Genomic DNA, 25081 nt, shown 5'->3' with positions numbered 1-25081 from the left:
GAGGACCTGGGAGACAGGTGCCAAGCCTGATTAGTAACAGGTTCATATGGAGTATTACAAGGAACTGATCTAGAGTCAGAGACCTAGGTTTGAGTCTTGGCTCTATGATTTATCAGCTGTGTGACCTTGGGCATGGCATAGCCTTTCTAAGCCTCGATTTCCTCAAACATAAGGGGCAGAAAAATGGGAGGAAAGCAACAGAAATGTTGTGACGCTTAAATAAGAGAAGGCACGTGAAAGCACTTTGTACAGCGCTATATAATGTCAGCTATCATTATTATTTTCTAATTAGGAGGTGAAATGGGGTCTTAGTAGCAGGCCAGATGAAGGTGGAGAGTTAGATCTCTAACTGAAAGAATGCAACAGAAAGGAAACTGAAATTAAGATTCAAGATGGGGCAATGATACTGTTGTTTGTTTTTTTCATATCCCCTGATGAATATAAGAATATCAAGGGGCAAACCCTCTGCCTAAACCTCTCCTTGGGCTTACATAAAAATTTACTAAATGAACAGATGTATCTTAGCTAAGTAAAGGCTGAAAAGGGGGCACAAAATATCAAAAACAGAGAGGAACTGTTTACAAGATTATTGTTTTATTATAACTACTGATAGTAACAACTCACATTTATATAGTGCTTTAAGGTTTACAAAGCGCTTTCTCCACAACAGCCCTGGAAGGTGCAAGTATTATCATCCCCATTTTATAGACAAGGAAACTGAGGCTCAGGCAGAGCTTAAGTGACTTCCCATAGTCACTCAACTAGCAAGTATTAGAGCCAAGTTTGCTGACTCCAAGTCCTGCGCTCTTTCCATTGGGGAAAAAAGGATGAAAAGGAGAAAAAGAAATTGTTATTAACTTATTAGGGTATTAGGGAAAATTTCCTCACCAAGACTTAGAATATGTTCAAGAAAGAGGAAGAAACTATCTCTGAATAAAACAAAAATTATCCCCAAATGAAAAAATATGCTCTAATTGCCAGAAATTTCTGAAAATAAAGCGGTTCTAAAATAGAGGGACTACATTTTGTGCTTCCCATTTCCATGTTAAATTCCATGCTAATTTAAAGTGAAAAACCATCCTTGGTACTGTCTCCAGATCAACACATTCCATACCATTTTTACTACTTTTAATGCCAATATAAAAAAAAATCTTCTATCAAGAAATAATACATTAAAAAGATTACAAAACATATACCTACTCAGGATTACAATTTAATTTTTTCAGGTCTGAATTCAAGTTAGGAACAGGAGCCAGAACAGGAGTCACAGGCAGAATATTCCTATCTTGAGTGAGGTTGATTGGTCTCAGACTTTCTGGTTGTTGAGAAGAATGCTGGAGACTTAATCCGCTTAGACTAGATGACAACTGATTCATACCAGGATACTGCTGAAAAATAAGAGCATTATTAAAAAAACCAAACCAAACCAAACCAAATGTGATCTTAGTCTGTTACCCTGTATCTACAAAAGATGCAGAAAATTTAAGATCTCTTATACTAATGAGTAAATAACCCCATGCTGACTTGTCTACTCACATTTTTCCTCTGTTTCAACAGTAAAAAAAAACCAAACCATTGATTAATAAGCTCTATGTTTTTTTTTGTTTTTGGCAGTCACATTACTTATTAGAAGGTTGTGTCCAATTAATGATCATCACGAAGGAACCAAGACTTGACAATCACCCCAAAGTAGAGAAATCAGAAGATAATTCACCCCACTCTATTGCAGGGATAACAGGTACAGAGATATTGTTTTGTGGGATGCTCTGGAAGGTGGTGGGGGAAATTTAGACAAGGGAAGAACAAAAGACATTAATAAAAATTCATTTAAAAAAACTGCATAGTCTTTAACTGGGTTTTATAGCAAGTCTTAATATTTAAAGGCATTTTAATTTTTGTCATAAAGCTTCAAATTAAGCAATTTATCACAGTAAGAGAAACATTTTTTTTAAAAACAAGCATCTATAAAAACTAGGATAGTTATTGAAGTTCTAATCTTTTAGAATGATTAATATAGCTAATAAACATATTAACAATTTACATCTAGGTGACAGGTATCATTTTGGACATGGTTTTGAAATGTGTCAAAAAACAAAGCCAGGCAAAGAGCCTTTGCCATCTTTCTGACAAGAGACAAACATCTCAGACCTAAATCTCTGCCAGGTTTAGAGGACAGAAAATAAGAGAATCTAGTAGTTCACAGTGTTGGTAACAGATACAATGTCCCCTAGGCTAATAGGACCAAATACTTTTTCACTTGTCATCCAGCAGAACACCCTTACTTTTTGCTTACAATACACACCTGTCCAATTGTTCCTTTAACCTAACTCCCCACATCCTGCCCTATTTCTAGTCCAAAAAAATTAGGGACACTATGGAGTGCAATTGATGGGGTGCTCAGCCAACCCTAAGATCCTATCTCTGGGAAGCCTCCCAATTTCTCACAGGACAGGGGCCTATATCACAGTGACATACAAAAGATTCATTTTCATTTTTACTCCTGGAGGCAATTAAAGTGGGAAGGATACAATCGGTGCCTTCCACTGTCTTATTCCTTTATTCTAACACATTACTTATGGTATTTTCCAACCATAACAATAAAAAGTTTGGTTTCTTTCTAACCCCCAAACATCCAGCCCATAGAATCCATTCACATTTGGTATCTCCTTATTAAGACAGCAGGAAAAATTACATATGATCAAGAGTAGGAATTATTGGTTCTAACACAAAAACAATCAAACCAGTTTATCAAGTCAAACCTTTATCTGAACTGATGAACAAATAAAAGCAATTTACTCAAGCAGAGCTCAGGAAAATCTCTGCGCCTATAGAGAGGCAGGAATTATGGAACAAAGTACTAGACTTGAAGTTAGAATATTTGGGTTCAAATTTTAGTCCTGATACTTACGAACTGGGTGACCATGGATTAACTTAAGTCTAAATTCTTAATCTGTAAAACAGTGATATTAACATTTATAATACCTACCTCCCAGGATTGTGAGGCTTAAGTGAATAATGTGTTCAAACTTTAAAATGCCAGCCATCACCATCACTTTTATTATTTTTGCTACTATTAATGTTACAGTTTTTTCCTGCTCCTTGTTTTGCACCTTCCCTAGAAGGCTTTAGTTCTTTGTGACTTAAGCCTCTGACTAAGGTGTCAACCAGCTTCTAATGTTCATTCTTAGCCACTCTGAGACTGAGAACATTCTTTAAGGCAGGCTGAGCAGGGGCCTTTGATTCCAAGCAGAGAGCCTTCCTGTCAATCTTGGGGAAATTCTGCTCTATTTAAATTATTTTTCCCAGTGCAACAGAACACTTGAGAATCAGAAGACCTAGGTCTAATTAAATTCTAGCACTGACACTTACTAGCTGTGTGACCCTGGACATGTCACCAATTCTTTGAACCTCAGTTTCTTCATCTGTAAAATTGAAAAAAATAACACTCACAATGATTTCTTCACACAGTTGTTGAGGAAACTCCTTTATAAACTTTAATTTACAGGAATGATGTGAGCTATTATTGCCAGTAAACACCAACTCAAAATGCTCACTTTTCCATATTGTTAAATTGAGATGGTGTCAGACTAGCCTATGCTAAGTGTGGCAGTAGCTAATTACAACTGGGAAGAGGGAGGACAAGACAGACAAAAAGGCCCAAGGATCACACAGCTCAGGCCAACAGTGATATCACTAGCACAAGTATCTTAACAGAACGATGTCAGTTTCTTACTAAGCAGACTTTAGTCAAATAGTTTTGGGAGGATATAATGCTGTTTTCAAATGGGACAAGTGAGCTCAAAACAAATTCCCCATACTAGAAGATGGAAGAAATAACAGCAGATAATCCTTTTTCCTTTCGGCAGGTGAAGTTCAATCATGATAGGTTACATAGTGATGAGGATGGGATCTGGACCCCGAAGGAAAAACCCTGGACTTTTCCACATGGCCAAATCTCTGGCTTTCACCTGAGGCTATAATGCTCATCAACTGGGATCTCCCAGTTCTCCAGCGCCAAAAGAACACAGAATTGGACATATGCTTCCAGATAGGGAAGTTCTTATCCTCTATACGCGGAAGGTGTACCCAGGTCCAAGGCCTCAAACTGAACCAGTGGACTGAGAGCCTGGAAGCATCACTGCCCGAAAAGCACCTCCAAGCCTTGCTAGGTGCTTGGTGAGCGACCCCAACTGCAGGGCAAGAAAGAAGGGGAGGAGGCTTGCATACCTTCCAGTCTTGGCTGGAGAAGAACTTGGGATAAGGCAGTTTCCCTGTATGGGCCACCAAAATGATGAGGTTGAGGGGTGCTGGGACCCCAAAATCATGACAAGTGGGTCCTGCCCGAATGAATTCTACCCAAACCTTCTTTCAGCTAAAGACAAGGTTTATTAGAACATCCATCATACTGGGCGGACTCCTAAGGAATCTGAGCAATTGCTAGATTTTAAGAATCTGAGCACTTTAATGGAGACAAGATGGACCTTATAAACAGAGAGACTGTGAGAGAGATCTAGGAGTGGCCAAGTAGTCTGCCGGGACTGTGAGGTAATGGAGGGCTAGACTAGGTTAAGGGTAATAGAGAATTGGGAGATTGGGCATAGCCACAATGAAAGGCCAGTGGATGAGATTATAGCCTCGCGAACTCCAGAGATGTGGCCACGTGGGAAAGTCCAAGGTTTTTCCTTTTTGGGGTCCAGATCCCATCCTCATCAGTATGACCTGGACTTTGATTAGGATGATAATTATGATAATCTGCTCAGACTAAAGAACGCCACTCTTTACACATACCTGGGCAAACTGCTGGAATCCAGAATATGCTGGGTTACTAGGTTGTGCTCCAGAACTCAGCCCTACATTCTGATAACCAGGCTGAAGGATTGGATACCCATAGCCAAAGGGCTTAGCAGGTTTGGTTGCCTGAGGAACAGAGAGAGCCGGAGCTGGACTGGTGGTCGATGACGAAAGCGGATCTAACAAAGAGATAAATACGGAGTCAGCACCTTGAAAACAAACTTCAAAAATGCAGCTATGCTCAATTCAATAGATCCTACCCTAATAGTCAGCAGCATCCTCTTTCGATTTTTAGGAAAAACCACTTTTCTTCCTTTTCTACTAAAACTGACCTCTGCCTTGTCACATCTCCCTGAAAATGGAGTTGTATCATATAAGGCAACAACATGGTACAATAGAGAGGCCACATGTGGCTCTTCAGATCCTCAAATTCAGCCCTCTGACCGAATCCAAATTTCAGAGAACAAATCCCCTTAATAAAAGGATTTGTTCTGTAAAACTTGGACTCAGTCAAAAGGCCGCAACCAAGGACCCAAAAGGGCTGCAGGTTCCCCACCCCTGCCTTAAATGCAAAGAGGAAAGAAAGAAAGTGTCCTGAAGGTCAACAGACAACAGCTACCAGAATTTGAATTGGGTGGCAGATCTATACTGAATCAATTTCAAAGGAGCAGAGGTTACTGAATAATGGAGGTAGAGGGAAATGGCAATGGGGTAGCAAGTATTCCAACTTCTCCACCTTGACCAGCCAGTTGGGGGGTGGTTGGTGGAGGAGAGGGAATGTCTGAAAGTACAATCAGTGCTGGAAAGGGCAGCTAGGGAGACTATGTAATGAGGAGGGAGATGGAAAATAGAAAGAATGAGGACACAGTAATAAATTTAGAGTGAGCAAGGATTCCTTATTTTATATGAAGTAAGACTTAATCTTTGTCAATAATGAGTTCCTGCCATGATATATCCTTGTAAGTGTCTCAAAAAAATTTGAGTTCTAAAAACATTGCTTACTGACTCAAATTTACCTCTTGTTTCCCATAATATTAAGAAATAACATCGGCCCAAGATAATCACAGTAAAAAGATATCAGTTATTTGGCTCCGAGCTGATGCATTAATTGCACTCTTCTGTGGTAAGGGGTAATTTTTATAGGAAATATGCCTGTCTGGTTTTGTCCTTAAAAAAAAAAAAAAAAATTAACTGTTCTTCTGATGTGACTTAAAGTTTTGAAAGGTCTGGTTAAAATTCATGGATCCTAAACCTATCTCTAAGATTGTGTTAACTGAGACATAAACCATGATGGCATGGTATGCATAATATCCTAAATGAAGAGGTGGAAGAAAGGATCAAAAGCTAAACTTACTTTAGATAAGATTTTGAGGGAAAACAAGGGCCAAAGAAAAGGGGAAGGGGGAAAGGGATTATCATGAGATTTATTTTTTAAAGTCATCTTGTAGAGGGGTAAAAGATATCAACTTAAAAAGAAATTAGCATCACATCTTCTTTTCCAAAGTAATAATATGATGAAATTGCTTTAGAAATATAGTGTATATGATGCTTAAAATTATAAATTAAAGCAAATGATAAACATTACTAAAATGTCCTTTTGTTGAAAATAAACATTTTCATTATTTGTAGACTAGAATGCCATGTTTGGAACCACTGCTTTTTTGATAGTGCTACATATAAAATGGTTTATTCCAAGGTCTGGCAAACTACAGCTGCTGCCTGTTTTTGTATATAGCCTGAGAGCTAGGAATGGTTTTTATGCTTTTAAATAAAGTTTTATTGTATTTTTAAAAATGTTATAACCATTTTAGCTCACTGGCAGTATAAAAACACCAGGCAGAGAGAGTCAACAGGAAGACCCGTCCTCTATTCTAATACAAGGTCTTCCCTGGAAGTCCATTATTTTTTACAAGAGTTATTAAGCCAACACACCCAATGTGTCACCTGGATAGCTCCCGCCTTCTAGGACATCAAAGCTGTTGGGCACAGGAGAAACACTGCTGGTTGTAGAGGAGCTGTCAATGGCTTGGAAGAAAAGAAAACCAAAATAACATTAGTAAAAACTGCAAAGATTTAGAGAAAATTGATGGCAGTTTGATAAAGATGTTTTTCTTAGACTAGAGTAAGACTCTTGCCTTGAGAAATCAATAAAAAGACTAATAGTTAAAGACAGTTTGAGTTCATATGGATTTCGGTTAAAAAAATGCATGGGATGGGAAAAAAGTAGAAATAAATAGGTATGAAGAAATAGCCATTTAGAGCAAAAGAGAAGACGTAAAACTGATATATGAGCAGCCAAAGAACAAAAGTACATGAGTTTGAAAATGGGAACCAAATGTAACAAAAGCCCACTCCAACGAATGCATAGCCATTAAATGTGTCCCCTCAAGGTTGAGGTAAGAGTTGCCTAAAACAACAGGCGCTTCTACTTCTACAAAGAGGAGGTATAACCTTTGTTCTGTCTGGTTCTCTGGCTTTCTACCTGCATTGAAACACTTTCTTCATCTGTAAAGTGAGGGTAATATTCCCTGTTCTATTTACCTCATAGGATTCTGGAAAGATATTATGAGCAAATATATAGGAAAACAATGTACAAAGCATAGGCTCTGTGTCAACATAAGGGAGCATTATGTAGGTCAATTTAAATAGTACATTTTTATTAGTAAAGTTAACTAGAGATTTAGGAAGAGGACATGGTGGTACGTCAATCGCACAGCATATCCTCTCTGAACAAAAATTCCACAAACACAGATGCTATCCTTGTTCCTTGACACCAATTATTACACTAGGGCTGTTCCACCCCTGAATTTTAAGTTCATTTAAAATTATATATTTGCTGTGTGACCCATGGCAAGTCACTTAACCCCAATTGCCTAAAAAAAAAATTATGTTTATTGGAAATGTTTTTCATGACTGCACATGTATAACCTATATCAAATTGTTTGCCTTCTCAATAAAGTGGGGAGGAGGGGGGAAGGATGGGAGGGAGAGAAAATTTGGAACTCAAATATTTTAACAAACGAATGGTAAAAATTGTTTCTCATATAAATGGGGGAAAAAAGAAAATGTTAAAAAGAATAAAAAAGAAATGTAAAAACATTTATATTTTTGTTCTATAATTCTAGTGCTAATGACAAAGCTTACTCTATATTTAAAATATCAGACCAAAGGGCTAGACATTACAGCTATGGGATGACTTCTGTTATTAACTATTCTCTAAAAACTTACAAAATCAATTCTTTCACTTTGGCCTCAGTAATCCATTCTCCCTCCTCCCGGCACCTCACTTCCATCTATAAAACATTTTACATGTATCCTATGAGACTCAACAAGAAATTTGATAGTATGAACAAATTAGGATGAGAAAATTATCTCTAGAGATAACTACTCAAGCATTAACTCTTCTGGGTACTAGTTGGTGAAGTAGAGGAGAATATTTACTTCATACTAATTACCCAGACTGTTAAGTGAATTCTTGGTTGAACAATTAATAGAACCATTTAATTAGTTACTGTATTAAATAGTAAACTAAAAATATGAAAAATAATCCTTACTATAATGGTACCAATGCCTATAAAACACACTGAACTCCTTATAAACATAAAATGTTTAAATTAAAACAAAACAAAAAAACCAAAACATTTCAGATACCAATGAAGACAAAATATATTGACACATTCCTTGAGACCAAAATTACATCATATAATAGGTATTACATTTTCAAAGTCACTAGCTCTGGCCTTTGTGGGTTACTAAGAACCTAAATGTACAAGATTAAAAGTCTACAAAAAGTAACATTTTAAAAAGGAAAGCGGGTGACTTTTATAAGGAACAAAGTTATTTGAGACAGCACACTACTTCACACTACTGAAATTAATGAAGACTGAAGGGAAGCATGATGGCCATAAGCAGCCTCTTTTATTCTAGGGACTCACAGATCAAAAAAAAGAAAAAAGAAAAAAGAAAAAGAAAGTAAAAAATGTATGCATTGATTTGCATTCAGACTCCACCCAGTTCTTTTGGTGGAGGTGGACAGCATTTTTCATCATAAATTCTTTGGAAATGTCTTGGATCACTGTATTGCCAAGAATAGCGAAGTCTTTCAGTTGATCATCATTACGGTAGTGCTGTTACTACGTACAATGATCTCCTAGCTCTGCTCAGTTCACTTTGCATCAGTTCATCTAAATCTTCTCAGATTTTTCTGAAACATCTTGCTTGTCATTTCTTATAGCAAAATATTATTCCATCACAAATATATAGCACAACTTGTTCAGCCATTCCCAAGCAATGGGCATCTCTTCAATTTCCAATTCTCTGTCACCACAGAAACAACTGCTATACATAATTCTGTACACATAGCACCTTTTCCTTTTTCTCTGATCTCTCTGAGGTACAGACCTCGTAGTGGTATTGCTGGACCAAAATGGCCGGATCAGTTCACCACTCCGCATTAGAGTCCCAATTTTTCCACATCCCCAGTACTTGTTGCTTTCCTGATGAGCCAATCTGACAGAGGTGAGGCGGTATCTCAGAGTTGTTTTCATTTGCATTTCTCTAATCGTTAGTGACTGAGTATTTTTTGATATGACTATAAATAGCTTTTTTCTTCTTCTAAAAACTGCCTGTTCATATCCTTTGACCATTTATCAGTTGGGGGAAGACTCATATTATTATACGTTTGAGTTATTTCTCTATATATTTCAGAAATGAATCAGAGAAACCTGCTGTAAAATCTACCCCCCCCAACCCCCCAGGTTCCTGCTTTCCTTCTAATCCTCGCTGCTTTGGTTTTGTGTGTGCAAAAGATTTTAAATTTAATGTAATCAAAATTATCCATTTTACATTCTGTAATGTTCTCTATCTTTTGTTTAGTCACAAATTCTTCGCTTATTCATAGACCTGACAGGTAAACTATTCCATGCTCCCCAAGTCGCTTATATCACCCTTTATTTCTAAATTATGTACTCATTTTCACCTTATCTTAGTATACAGCATAAGACGGAAAAAGTAATGAAATATTATGCTTCTAAAAGAAATGATTAAAGAAATGGTTTTAGAGAAACCTGGGTAGTCTTACATAAATGAATGTAGAATTACATTTTAACAAGAACACTGCAGAAATGAACAATTCTGAAAGGTTTTATGAACTCTGATCAATCATTACTTAAGGACTAATGATGAAGAAAGTACTCACACCTTTTGGCAGAGAAGGAAAGGACTAATATGTAGAAAGAGACATATTTCTGCATATGGCCAATATGGGAATTTGTTTTGGTTGACTACACATGTTACAAGATTTGTTCTTCTTTCTTTCTTTCTTTTTTTTTTTTTCTGGGGTGGGGGGGAGAAGAAATAAAGGGAGAGGAAAAATAAATGCTTGATAATTTAAAAAAAAAAAAGGGGGTGAAGGATGAAGCCAAAATGGCAGGTTGCTAAGTAGTAAAGAGATGATGAGGAAGTGGGGGTAGCACTAGTGGAGATGATATAGATGTTGATAAAGCTGAATTTCCTCATCTTGAATTCAAAATTCTCTAAGGAACACATTTTATATTTCCTTTTAAACAGTGTTACCTGTGCTAAAAAGTTTTTTTTTTTCTGTTAAAGAAACAAAGTTATAGATAGGGAAAAGAGGGCATTTGAGACAACTAAGGGGAAAAAAAGTCCTGATATGACATGCTAATACAGTGGGTCATAATCTAAATTAAATACACATAGCTTCTGTATTCTCTTATTTTACTGAAAAAAAAATCTGCTTGTTGAGGTTTAGAATTTCCTTCTAATCTTTTACCAATGTTCTAGCTTGGAAGAAAATGTATTTCTTTTTCAAAAGCTTTTTTTGTTAAAAGAATTGAGAATTTCCAAGAGGCCATTTTACCTTGATCACAGAAAGAAATGTAAGGATTGTTTAAACAGTTGTCAGAAAGTACGAATGGGAGATGAAACCTAAATTGTCAAACTGAATGAGTATCAATTTAACAAATGCCAAGGATTATGACTTTATCATTTCCCCTGAAAAGAGAATGAGTAAATGTGTTCAGCGAAGGCATCAGAAGTTTTCAATTAAACACATCCATTTTTTGAAAGGTCTTTGATATAGTAGGTGTGGGCACTCCTTCCATGAATACAGAAAAAATTTTCTTTTTCTAAAACTGATGTTGAACATTGTTTTTATTTCATATCTCTCTTTGCTTCATAATGAATTTTTTTCTTTTATTAGTTTTTTTAGTAATAAATTTATTTTTAGTTTTCAACATTTACTTCCACAAGATTTTGAGTTCCAAATTTTACACCATCTCCCCCCTCCCCCTACCCCAAGATGGCATGCATTCTGAATACCCCTTCCCCTAGTCTTCCTTCCCTTCTATCCTCCCCCCTTCTCTTATCCCCTTCTCCTTCTACTTTACTGTAGGGCAGGACAGATTTCTGTACCCCATTTCCTGTATTTCTTATTTCCCAGTTGCATGTGAAAACATTTTTTTTTAATGTTTTTAAAACTTTGGGTTCCAAAATTTCTCCCTTCCTCCCTCCCCACCCACCCTCATTGAAAAGGCAGGCAACTCAATATAGGTTATACATGTGCAGTTATGCAAAACACTTCCATAGTAGACATGCTGTGAAAAACTAACTCTATTTCCCTTAATCCTATCCTGCCCCCCCATTTATTCTATTCTTTCTTTTGACCCTGTCCCTCCTCAGAAGTATTTGCTTCTGATTACCCCCTTTCCCAATCTGCCCTCCTCTCTATCATCCCCCTACTCTCTTGTGCCCCCCCATTTTCCTGTAGGATAAGACAATTTTCCATACCCTACCGAGTGTGTATGTTATTCCCTCCTCAAGTCAAATCCTACGAGAATAAGATTCACTCATTCCCTCTCACCTTCCCCTGTTTCCCCTTCACTGAAAGAGCCTTTTCTTTTCTTTTTTTTTTTGGGAGATAATTTACCCTGTTCTACCTCTCCCTTTCTCCTTCTCCTAGAATAATCCTCTCTCACCCCTTAATTTTATTCTCTAGATATGACCCCTCATCTTCAACTCACCCTGTGCCCTCTATTTATATATATATATACACTATTTATATATTTATATACACATACACACAAACACACACACACACACACAATTTTTTCCCTTCCACTACCCTAATACTGACAAAGGTCTTATGAGTTACAAATATCATCTTTCCACACAGGAATGTAAACAGTTCAACCTTAATAAGTCTCTTATGATTTCTCTTTACTGTTTACCTCTTCATGTTCCACTTGAGTCTTGTATTTGAAAGTCAAATTTTCTATTCAGCTCTGGTCTTTTCATCAAGAATGTTTGAAAGCCCTCTATATCACTGAATGACCATTTTTCCCCCTGAAGGATTATACTCAGTTTGGCTGGGTAGGTAATTCTTAGTTGTAATCCTATCTCCTTTGCCCTCCAGAATATTATATTCCATGCCATGCGGTCGCTTAATGTAGAAGCCACTAAATCTTGTGTTATCCTGATTGTGTTTCCACAATACTTGAATTGTTTCTTTCTCACTGCTTGTAATATTTTTTCCTTGACCTGGGAACTCTGGAATTTGGCTACAATATTCCTAGGAGTTTTCCTTTGGGGATCTCTTTCAGGAGTAGATCGGTGGATTCTTTCAATTTCTATTTTGTCCTCTGGTTCTAAAATATCAGGGCAGTTATCCTTGATAATTTCTTGAAAGATAATGTCTCGGCTCTTTTTTTGATCATGACTTTCAGATAGTCCAATAATTTTTAAATTCTCTCTCCTGCATCTATTTTCCAGGTCAGTTGTTTTTCCAATGAGATATTTCACATTGTTTTCTAATTTTTGATTCTTTTGGATTTGTTTTACAGTGTCTCGATTTCTTATAAAGTCACTAGTTTCCAATTGCTCTATTCTAATTTTTAAGGAAATATTTTCTTCAGTAATCTTTTGGACTTCCTTTTCCATTTGGCCAATTTTGTTTTTTAGGGCATTCGTCTCCTCATTGGCTTTTTGGACCTCTTTTGCCATTTGGGTTAGGCTATTTTTTTAAGGTGTTATTTTCTTCAGTATTCTTTTGGGTCTCCTTTAGCAAGCTGTTGACTTGTTTTTCATAATTTTCTTGCATCATTCTCAGTTTTTCCTCTACTTCTCTTACTTGCTTCTCAAAATCCCTTTTGAGCTCTTCCAAGGCCTGGGACGGATTCATATTTTTCTTGGAGGCTTTGGATGTAGGAGCTTTGACTGTGTTGTCTTCTTCTGGTTGTATGTTTTCATCTTCTTTATCACCAAAGTAAGATAATATAGTCTGACTCTTTTTGCACTGCTTACTCATGATCCCAGCCAATTACTTGAGTTTTAAACCTTTTGTTAAGTCAAAAGTCTGCTTCCAATGTGGAGTATGTACTGTCCCAAGCTTCAGGGGTTTGTATAGTTGTTTTCAGGGATACTTCTAGGGACCTGGAAATTTTCAGTTCTTCCAAGGTGGTATGATAAGGGGCGAGGTGTTTCCTCTCCACCACCACAAGCTCCACCACGCCAGCACTCATCCTCGCCCCAGGACCACCCCTCAGAACTGTGACCCAAATCCAAGCACAGGCAAAGCAAGAGATTCCTGCCTCAGCACTGGCAAAGAGATCCCAGCAATCCTCCTCTGATCAGTCAGTTGATTCCCCCTCAGTCTGTGGGCTGGAAGCTCAGTAGGCAGCCGCTGCCCCGGGGCCATGCTTGGGACTTGTGGCTGAGACCTAGCTTCTCTCTCACTGACGTCACAGACTTTTCCCACTGACGTTCAAAGCTGTCTTTGGCGTTTGTGGGTTGAGAAGTCTGGAAACCGCCACAGCTGCCTGTGATTCAGTCCTCTGAGGCTGGCTCCAGGTTCACTGCGGCCTGCGCGCCCACGTTGAATTGTTCTCCTTTCCCCTCCCAGCACAATATACCTTTCCCGATTAACCATCCAAGCTGTCTTGGGCTGGAAATTTGTTTCACTCTGTCTTTTTGTGGATTCTGCTGCTTTGGAATTTGTTTAGAGCCATTTTTTAACAGGTATTTGGAGGGCTTTGGGGGAAAACTCAAGCAAGTCACTGCTTTCACTCCACCATCTTGGTAACAATCTACTCTCTACCCCACAGCAAACAAACTGTCCTCCTTTCCATGATTTAGACTCAAACAAAGGCTATCTACTTCTCCTAGGCAAAAACTCTTTCCCTGATTAAGTTTAAAGTCCATAGAGGAAGAATGAGATAGGATCACAGTTAGAGGGGAGACATGCAAGTCAGAGGGAAGATTTCCTTCCACTCAGGCATATGCATGTATATGTTTTTTCATGAAAACAAGCACCAGATATTTATTTTTTTTTAAATCTTAAATTTATTTTTTTCTGAATTTGTTTTCAGGATTAGATTGTATGATGGAATGATGGTTCAATTTGCTCTTTGTAAACTAATTTATATGAACAGTGCTAATTAAACTTTGCCTCTTGGAGATTTTGTTTGTAGACAGCAGCTTTTGGGAAAATGTTATATTTACTATATATGCAATAGGTTCACCAGATTGTTTTAAAGAGCACTGGAGTAGAAAACAAAAGTCCTGGGTCCAAGTCTCTGCTCCACCATTTATTACCTGTGTCTGACTTTGGGTAAGTCACTTAACATGTCTCAATTTTATATATCTACAAAATGAGTGCTGTGCCTAATACAGGTCATATCTACCTCACAGTGTAAGGATAGTGATAGCAATATAGCTGATATTATACAGCACTTTAACTTTTACAAAACATTTTATACACATTATTTCATTTGGCCTTCACAACAATCATGAGGTATTATTTTCCTTTTTACAAGTGAGGAAACTGAGGCTCATGTTACAGGACATGTCTATGTTTATGTATCTAGTAAAATGTCATAGTAGAATCTAAATTCAGGTGTCTCTAAGCTCCAAGTCCAGCATGTTTCTCCCTATCCAATGAGGTAATGTGTGATTGGAAAATTATGAATCTCTATAAAAATATAACATATTATTTTTAGTACCCAGCATCATTCTTTGCCATAGCATAAGCAAGTAATAAATATTGGTTCAATTACTGAATTAGAGGTGCTCTGAGGGAGACATAGTAAAAAACATTATTTTGTGAATAAATGTTCTGCTATTAATCCAAGAGACTGGATTATGTTACCTAATTATTCAATGTCCTCTCATAAACAGGTTCAATGAAAACAAACAAACAAACAAACAAAAACAAACAAAAAAAGAATCAGTCAGTTGGTTAAATGACCCTACTAAAAATACCGATTTCAGAAAAATGAGTAATCAAAGCAAATTTAGTACTATTGTGAAAATGAAAAGATTAATTCACAAAATATTTTAGGTCTCAGCCAGATTCAAAAGGTTTCCATTTTATATTTTATAAAATATTAATTACAGAAAATATGATTGAGTCTTTTTCTTTTCATGTGGAGTTGTCTTTGTTGTTCATGTCTACATGACATGTGTCCCCATGGACCATAGCATGCCAGGCCCTTCTATCCTCCACTATCTCTCAAAGTGTCCAAGTTCATGTTTACTGTTTCCATGACGCTATCTATCCACCTCATCCTCTGCCATCCCCTTTTCCTTTCGCCTTCAATCTTTCCTAACATCACAGGGTCTTTTGCAATGAGTCCCATCTTCTTATTATATGGCCAAACTACTTAAACTTCAGCTTCAGCATTTGACCTTCCAGTGAACAGCCTGAATTAATTTCTTTAACACAGCCATACATTGCTACTGGAAAAACAATAGCTTTGACTATAGAGTCCTTAGTTGGCAAGGTGATATCTCTGCTTTTTAGAATGCTGTCCAGGTCTGCTATAGCTTTCCTTCCAAGGAGCAACTGTCTTTTAACTTCAAGGCTGCATTCACTGTCTGCAGTGACCTTTGAGCCCAAGTATATAAAGTCTGACACTGCTTCCACTTCTTCTCCCTCTATTTGCCAGGAAGTGATGGGACCAGCTGGGACCAAGATCGTAGGTTTTTTTTTTGATGTTAAGCTCCAGGCCTGCTTTTACACTCTACTCAAGGAGCTTCTTAATTCTTCTTAGCTTTCTGCCATCAGAATGTTTATCTTCTGTATATCTGAAGCAGTTAGCTCTCTCAGCAACCTTAATTCCAGATTTCGATTCATCCAGCCTAGCATTCCACACCACGTACTCTGCATATAAATTTAATCAGTAAGTCGACAGTATACAGCCACGTTGGACTCCTTTTCCAATCTTAAACCAACCAGTTGTTCTATGCTTGGTTCTGACTGTTGCTTCTTGGCCGGCACACAGGTTCATCAGGAGAAAAGTTAAGATGATCCAGTATTCTCATCTCTCTGAGGACTTGCCACATTGTGTTATGATCCACATGGTCAAAAGCTTTATGTAGTCAATGAAGCAGAAGTTTTTCTGGAATTCCCTTGCCATCTCCATAATCCAGCAAAGGCTGGCAGTTTGGTCTCTAGTTCCTCTGCCTCTCTGAAAATCTGACTGCTTTTCTGGTAATTTTTGGTTCACATACTGCTGGAGCCTAGAGCTTGCAGAAATTTTAAGCATAATCTTGCTGGTGTGTGGAATGAGTGCAATAGTTTGGTAATCTGAACATTCCTTGGTACTGCTCTTCTTTGGGATTAGGACATAAACTGATCTTTTCCAATCTAGTGGCCACTATTGTGTTTTAAAATCTGTTGGCATATTGAGCGCAGCACATTTAACAGCATCAGTTCAGTTGGAATTCTGTCACCTCCACTGGCCTTACTGTTAGCAAAGCTTCCTAAGGCCCACTTGACTTCATTCTCTAGGATGTCTGGCTCTAGATCAATAACCATACCATTGTGGTTACAACTTATCTTAAGACCTTTCTTGTATAGTTCTTTTACGTATTCTTGCCATCTCTTTTTAATTTCTTTTTTGTTGTTGTTTTTGTTTCACCTCTTCTTAACTTCTTCTGCTTCTGTTAAGTCCTTACCACTTTTGTTTTTTTATCATGCTCATTTTTGCATGAATCGTTACCTTGATATCTCTAATTTTCATGAGATCTCTTGTCTTTCTCATGTTACTGTTTTCTTCCATTTCTTTGCATTGCTCATTTAAGAAAACTTATTTCTCCTTTCTATTTTCTGGAACCCTGTATTCAGTTGGGTACATCTTTCTCTTTCTCTTTCCTCAGATATTTGTAAAGCCTCATCGGACAGCCATTTTGCTTCTTTGCTCTTTTTTATTTTGGAATGTTTTTGGTTGTTGCCTCCTATACCATATTGCAAACCTTTGTTCATGGTTCTTCAGGTACTCTACACTACCAGATCAAATCCCTTAAATCTGCAAAACTACCAAAAAATTCCCCTTTAATTTCTTATGCTGACCTGTGATATGTTGAAACCACAATGGAGAAAGTTGAGATGTGGAAGGGATAACTTTATAAGATTACTCAAATGAAAGAACCGAGGAACACTGACCACTGTATACATGGCATTCATATTAACACTTACTCTCTTTTACCTCTGATTTCTTTTTAAACTTCTATTTCTCATTTTCAATTTTATGATGCTAAATGTTACAGGCTTAAAAAAAATAGCAGCTAGAGCAATATTTCTGAGAAGAAAAGGTGGTACGCAGAACCGAAATTAACATAAATAGGAATGAAAGCAGTGAACGAAAAGATTTAAAACAACAGAAGACTTCTGTCAGCTCTGGTAATCTGGAGAATTTATATCTGCTCAAGACTGGTTTAAACTTATGCTCTAACAACCTGGAACAGATAGTAACATCCCACAAAACACAAAAATTCTGTCTCTGACAGCTGTTCCTAGCACAAGATAGTTTTATTAAACTCGTGAATACAATTTAGCATAATTTTTAAAATGAGAAAAGTAAAAATGCTGAGGTTTTTCTTAATGAGGCCCTCACATTTAAAAATTTTTTTGTTGTTCAGTCATTTCAGGCATGTCCCACTCTTCGTGACCCCATTTGGGGTTTTCTTGGTAAAGATCCTGCAGTGGTTTGCCATTTGCTTCTCCAGCTCATTTTACAGATGAGGAAACTGAGGCAAACAGGGTCAAGTGACTTGTCCAGAATCACACAGCTAGTGTCTGAGGTCATATTTGAACTCGGGTCTTCCTGACTCCAGGCCCAGTGCTCTTTCTGCCCCTTTTAAATATTTACATACATTTAAATATAGATATGTTTATGTGTGTATATACATAATTATGGTTCTGTAATTTTATCAATTTGGGTAATCCCCTTCTTGATAACTTAGTTGATGGTCTATGTTTCTACAGTTAAAATACTTATCATCACATTACTAAGTTAATAAGGAAAAATCAGGACTTCAGGGAAATACACTCTCCCTTCTCCATCAATTCAATTCAAACTATGATGACATAAACTTAGTAATTACTTAGATTTTTCTTTCTTTCCTAGTAGATTTTTCATAGTTGTCAAGTTGAAAGTGGGTAAAAAGAAACCAAAAAAGGTCTGAGAACAAAACAAGCAGTGGCCGATGACTTCAACGAAATGCTCAAGTTTCAGGCTATCTTCGGATAATGTGCTATTGCTGTTGTTTTTGTTTGTAACCCCAGGGCTTAGCAGAGTGCCTAGCACACAGAAAACAGGGAACAGGAGCTTGGTGACTGACTACTCTAGGTATTATTACAAGGTTCTAGAAAAATGTTTTCTTTCCTGTGTCTTTCAGTTCATTAGATAGGCATAAAAAAAAATACAAGTACAACAAGCTTATTATAATCCAAAGGAGTTTTAAATAGAACTAAAATCTAAATTTATAAGTAATTTTCCCCTATTTTTTTTCTATTGCCCAGAATAGAGTAATAGTTCATAAAAAAGAAAAAGATATAAAGAAGTTAAAAAAAAATTTCTATTTTCTAAGAAACCTGGCAGCAGTAGAGTTCTTAGTCAAAATGACTTAATGCTAACATCACACTATTTTGTGAGGGTATTAAAAGGATAAAAACCTGATCATTTGTAATAGTGCCATGAGCTCTCTTCTTCCCTCCTCTTCACCAGTTGATGAAAGTGCTACTGGCACACTTCACTCCACAGCCAATGTTAGGATCAACTATGGAGTGTCTAAAGCAAGGTATTTAGCAATAATGGCTGTTAATCAGCATCCTGGCCTTTCTCATTCCAACAGCTTTACCTCACTGTAAAATGCAGAAACATTACTGTCAAGTTATTTTGCCTTGAGATCAGTAACACTTAAAATATTTTGTAGATGGGTTAAGGGGGGAGGAAGGGAAATGATTCAAGATGAACTCAGACAGGAATAAGTAGGAAGAGAGAAGAAAAAACGTAATTAAATGCTTCATTCCAACCATTAAAGTGGCCTTTGACAAGTCTCTTGTTTTAGATTTACACATTAAGTTGGATAACTGTCTTCATTCTATAGGTCAATTAAATTGTGTGCTTTGGCAACATACAACAAAAGGAATCAGATATTCTTAACATTCTGAATCTTCTAGTTAGCAATCATATGGCAGATTGAGCTCAATTTGAAGTCCTAGGTTTTGAATATGCTGAGATATATCAGATTCTGGTGAATTTTTAAGGGGAAAAAGTTCATGGATGAGCTTTAAAAAGCTTTTTGCTTTTAGAACTGTTGTACTTTTTAACGTTACTTGTGCAGTCACTTGAAAGAAAAGTTTAAAAAATAACATGCACAAGATTAAGTTTTTATTGGAAACTCAAATATAAATTGATGAATCCAACATTATTTAATGATAAACCTATACATTTATTATTTTCATTTGTTAGGTATATAGTCTCAAGTGTTTTGACATTTTTTACTTTATTTAGATATGAGCTGATTAATGCTTATCCCCTAATTAGGATTTCAAAATCTCAACGTCTTATTTTTTAAATTAAAAATTAGCTTTCACTGTTACAAAATACTCCAAAAGCTTCATTAGCAAAACAGACTGGGTTAAAACATGATATATTCAGAGAACATTAAGTGTACATTTACTGCAGAAGTAAATACAGGGTCCTATTATTCAGGGTAGATCTTTCTTTTCAAGCAACTTTTATTCATTATGTTTAAAAAAACTTACACCCTCAAGAACACTTAGTATAATACCTGGCACATAGTAGAGCTTAATAAATGTTTGTTGCCTTGCCCTGTTACCTTATTCTTTTTTAAAAGGCAAAAAAAAATCACAAAGGTGGACATTTTCACTATAAGAATTGAGTCCTACAATCTAGAATTTAAACCACAGCAATTTAGAGTTATGAAGATCAAGTGTAATACTTCATGAGCAAATAATACTTCATTTTACAAACTAGAAGGAATGGTTCAGTGCAAAGAATGCTTGCTTCAACATCAGAAAACCTGGGTTTACATTCTGGATGTGTGACCTGCTTGTGTGACCATAAGCAAGTCGTGCCACCTAAATGGGTCTCAGTTTCCTCGTCTGTAAAAGGAGGGAACTTGACTATGTGGACTCTGAGAACCTTCTCCATTTAGGATCCTATGGCTTAATGGTTACCCGAGTCATCTAAAACATTAATCAGCTAATGAAATAATTCCTGGAAAGCCACACAGTTCCATCACACTACAATTAATTCCCATTTTAAGTGTGATGTGGTATTCTCCTTGCTATCACAATGGCACCTTCCTGTCACCTGGATCCTAGAGCACAAAGCTGGCCATGCTCAGGGATCTTACATTGGCTTTAAAAAGCCCACTGTGCACCAGGTGTTGGGAACACAGAGGCAAACATGAGACAATCTAGGTCCACAAAAAGCTTACATGTGGCCAGAAAGTTATGGGTTGCTCTTAATGATCATACCATTTAAAAATTTGAGAACCTTGGTATAGAAAACAAAAAATGGCTTATCTTACTGCAAAGATAAAAACCAACAAAAGCACTCTTTTGCACAAAATTCAGCACACATGCATAAGATATACAAATGAAGGAAATCTATTTTTTCACCTCTTTGGGACCTCTGACCACTTCATTTGCACATTCTTCTTGGCAAAGGAAGTCTTATCCCTTTATCTTGACCAAAAACATTTAAACTAAACTATTAAAAGAAGTTACAATATAAATGCACACTAATCCAACTACTCAAAGATTTTCTACCCACTAAAGACACACACACACACAAAATTTAGCTCAAGCGAAGGGTGACAATGAAGAAGCCTCAACTATCATAGTATTCTCTCAAATCTTTTATTAAACCGAGCAAATGAAGTTTTCAACAACAATCCCTACTTGCTGGCAAACTAACAATAGGTAACAGACCAAAGAATACCATCCAAAATGAAACACAATGAAAGAAAGATCACAATGATGAGAAAAGGTGAAACATAACTAAGATTTTGGAAACTAAACATATCTGATAAAATCTGCAAAAATATAAATGCGTTTTTATATTTATAGCAAAAGCAGAATCAATCCCCTGCCCTCCCCCTCAAACACTTACTTTTTTTTTTTAATGGCAAAAAAATACCACATAGTTTAAATAGGAAACAGATAGAACGCCATGTGTTGCAAGGTTTCCGACAAAGCAAATCTCACTGCTTGGGAGTATGGTGGAAGGAAGAATAATGGTGCAATGGAACAGCTAAGGATATTATTGGTCCAATCTTAAATCAGTGAGAAACAGTCCTTGAAGGGAACTTCTCAATCTTCTGCAGGATTCTACCGACTAAGGGCAGAGAGAATGATATTAAGGTGATTTGAACAGAAAACCACATGTATATATATTCTTTTAACCAGTAATACATGAGGTGGTTATATACTTGCCCAAAGCATGCAAATAACAGCAGTATTATCTGGGTCTGCTAGGCACCTATTAAGATGGGCAGGTGACGTTAAGAAAGTAATTTCCTCCTATTCCTATGTCATTAAGCTATATCAAACCCAACTCTATAGATTTGAATAGAACACTGAAGAAGCAGGCAAGGTAGAGACCACAAAGCACTACGAAAATGTGCTAGAGTAATAATCAGCCAAAAGCTTCATAGCCAGTAAAAAAACCTTTTTTAGCTCAAGAAGATGGAAGGAAATGCAAACTGAATAAGTATCCCTTCTCTCAACATGTAAGGCTTACACCGTCATCTACAAATGAAAGTAGCTGTGAAGTTCATAAAATGGAGATAAAAATGTCATTTCAGGTATCACAACCTCTTCCACCCAAACTAAATTTTATTTTCAACTATGTACTTCGTGGTACCAAATCCTGAAACATTAATTTTCCAGGTTTTAAACAGAACCTAAAATCCAATGTGGTGGAAATAAAAAGAAAACTAGCAAAGGAAAAGATCAAGAACTGGTGTAAAGCTAAAGCAGACCTGCTTCCTCATCCTCCTCCTCCTCTTCCTCATCATCTGAAGTTGATGACGAGGGAGTTGGTGCAGAGCTAGCTTGATTATTAACATATCCACCATACTGCATGCCTGTGAAGTGGAAAGCACAAACACAAGAGTCAAACCGACAGGAAAGATGAGAAATAAAATCATGTCATTGCATTTTAAAGTGAGAAAGAATTCTGGCATTCCAAAGGACAACTCAACATGCACATAACCAAACGTGTTACCCAATCTGGAACAGCTAGGTTATCTGCGAGAAGCAGCTTCCACATGGACGAATTTGGTTAAGCATCAATAGTACACAGCACTACACAATTCATATTTCATAGAGGCAACCATATTTCTTTGGAAGTTTTCTTGATGCCTATACACCTTTATCAGTGAGTACCTGAGATGTACTTCTTTTTAGACTGTAAGCTTTTTGCATGTAGGGAGCATGGTATGGCACAAAGAGCACTCAGCTTTCAAGTTCTAGCTTTGCTACTTGTATGACCATGAACAAGTCAAATACTTCCCTTTTCTGGACTGTAAAATGAGGGTATGGGACTAGACTGACCTCTGAACTCTTTCTAGCAAAGACTCTAATTCAGTTTCCATAGGACTTAGTCCCATTTCTTCCCCTAATGTTGTCTTGGTAGCAACCCAGTTTCTATAATGCAGGAAGGGAATGGGGAGAAGACGAAAATCACAATGGAAAGGGAAGAGATGTAGAAAGAATAAAATAAATTCTAGCACCTGGAACAATGTTACACACACAGTAGGTGCTTAATAAAAATGATAGACTGCCAATACTACTTACCAAAAGGGAAAGAAACTGAAGGCATGACAAATGCATAACCATTTTAAGCTACTCTGCCCATACTGGGGGTTGAAAAAGAGAATGATGAAACTGATTCCCTATTAAATCCAACACAAGGAAAATGCTGCAGGAAAATACAACGAATAACAATTATAAGGTATTTCCCAGCAAATTAGGCTGAAAAGCGGTTAGTCTTTTTTATGTTTCCTTAATCAGGTAAAATTAGGATAAACTTTTCAATCATTCAGTAAGCTAACCCAAACTGTTCTTAGAAAGAAAAATCTGAAATTTTAAATTTCAAGATGAACCACCAAACATTTAAAGAAAAACTAATTTGAGGAAAAATCTGATAAGTCTGCCTTGAAGCATTCAGACTGTAGGAACAATGATCCCGGCGTTTAGATGTTTTCCACATTTCTTCAAATGAACATATTTTTGGTTTTTGGAACAGTAGTCACTTCTAAAAATCATACAAGTATATGTATGATTTCCCATTTGCAAGAAATTTTTTTCTATAATGGGGCAAAAGCTAAACATAAAATGATTTTGGAATTTTAGCCTACCCATTAAATCTCAAGATGCTATACAAAAAAAAAACTACTACCTTTCTTGAAACATGTTAATGTAAAAATGACGGCTATTTTGATAAAATGGGAAAGGAAAAAAGTATAATATACATGAAATTCAGGCACACATAATATAAACTTGGCCTCTCAAGAGACCTGATTCAAATTGGCTTGATTCTCTAAGTCCAACTAAATGTATACATAAACATCAGTTATACACTACGCTACATACAATAAAAATGTCATGGTAAGCATATAGTTTGTAAGTTAACACAAAATATTTATAGAAAGAGATAAATGCATTTGATTCTAGATCTAGAGTTTCTGGGGAAAAAAAGCAGCATTTTCTCCACATACCGTCAGAAAATATGCACTTTAAATAGTAAAAATTGATGTAAATGTACAATATCACTTACATATAAGCAATAATTCTCAACTAGGGAAAATAGGAAACAAGCTAAAGTATCTGTTTTGTTAAGTTATCGTAAGCTAACATGATAGAATCAAAGTAGAAATGTAATATTTTCCATTTTTGAACAGGCTGCTGGTAGTCCTAGGCCCAATTCAGACCCACCATTGACAAAGACAGGTGTCACTGTCCCAGAAAACCTATGTAACTTGTTGACTTGTCCTTTCTAAATCAGATTATTTAAAAGCAAATTACAGGTAATTTTCCTTAGCTGGAGATAGTCTGGGAGTGGTGATGCAGGAAAAAGCTAATCCTTTCTCATAGCTGAACTGCATATGTTCTGTTCCTTTATAAACTGTTCCATTATCATCCAGTAGTCTTTAGGAAAAAAAAGATAATTAGCACCACTAGACAATGCCCTTGTATGTATGAAGAACTCTACCAGTGTCACTGGGGTACAGAAAGTTGGATATGATATAAAAGGAAAAAAATGGGAAGAACTTTTTTTTAACTAAAGTAATCATACTACATATTACATAAATTTATGTAATAGAATTATTCCAAGGAAAGTTCTAGGATAATCAAATTTTTGTAAATTAACATTTAATTCATCAAAGGAATCTTTTTGTAATGCAAAAAAATCATTATGGAATCTGTTTTACATGTTAGATTTCTATATACTGAGTAGTATATACTTTGTAGTATAACTGATACATATATTTCAGTATGTCCCTTTAAGGTGTTAGCACCTTACATTTATTTATATTTACATTTAGCAATTTACTTTACTAATTAAGCAGAACCAGTGGTGTAGATAATCCAAAAAGTATTTATATCTGAAAGTGGAATGCACTGCATGATGCCCTTTTTCAGCCAACTTAATAAATAATTTTGCTCAAGCTAACATTAAAATGAGTTAACCTTCCCTAAACATACTGTGTGGGAGCTTTAGTATGTGTTGGGTTGGGAAGCCAAACTAGAATGGAAATTGGCCATAGATAACTCACAAAGTAGATACTCTAGTTGACTGTGGAGGCAATTTAAAAGATAAGAGAAGTAATGAATGAAAGTAAGTTAGATTTAGAAGTTGTACCCAGTATAGTAAAAAAATCTGGTAAAAAGAATACAAAGACAGCTGAAAGATACTTACAATGCCCTACTTGGCTAAAAGAATCTCAAGAAACC

General features: G+C 36.4%; 1 protein-coding gene across 1 annotated transcript in view; it reads right to left on the bottom strand.

Moving 5' to 3' along the window:
• The window catches only part of SEC24B (SEC24 homolog B, COPII coat complex component), a 92344-nt gene that overhangs the window by 29617 nt on the left and 37646 nt on the right, over positions 1-25081 (bottom strand). Inside the window, exons 4-7 of the mRNA XM_027837383.1 lie at positions 22105-22209; positions 6724-6816; positions 4789-4970; positions 1201-1388 (exon numbers count right to left, since the gene is read on the bottom strand). Of these exons, the coding sequence (XP_027693184.1) occupies positions 1201-1388; positions 4789-4970; positions 6724-6816; positions 22105-22209 (568 nt within the window). The remainder of the gene's footprint in view (positions 1-1200; positions 1389-4788; positions 4971-6723; positions 6817-22104; positions 22210-25081) is intronic.

This window comes from Vombatus ursinus, unplaced genomic scaffold, assembly GCF_900497805.2.
Source record: "Vombatus ursinus unplaced genomic scaffold, bare-nosed wombat genome assembly UNPS02014821.1, whole genome shotgun sequence".
NCBI lineage: Eukaryota > Metazoa > Chordata > Mammalia > Diprotodontia > Vombatidae > Vombatus > Vombatus ursinus.
Note: the sequence above shows the minus strand (reverse complement) of the source record. Positions and strands in the feature narration are given on the sequence as shown.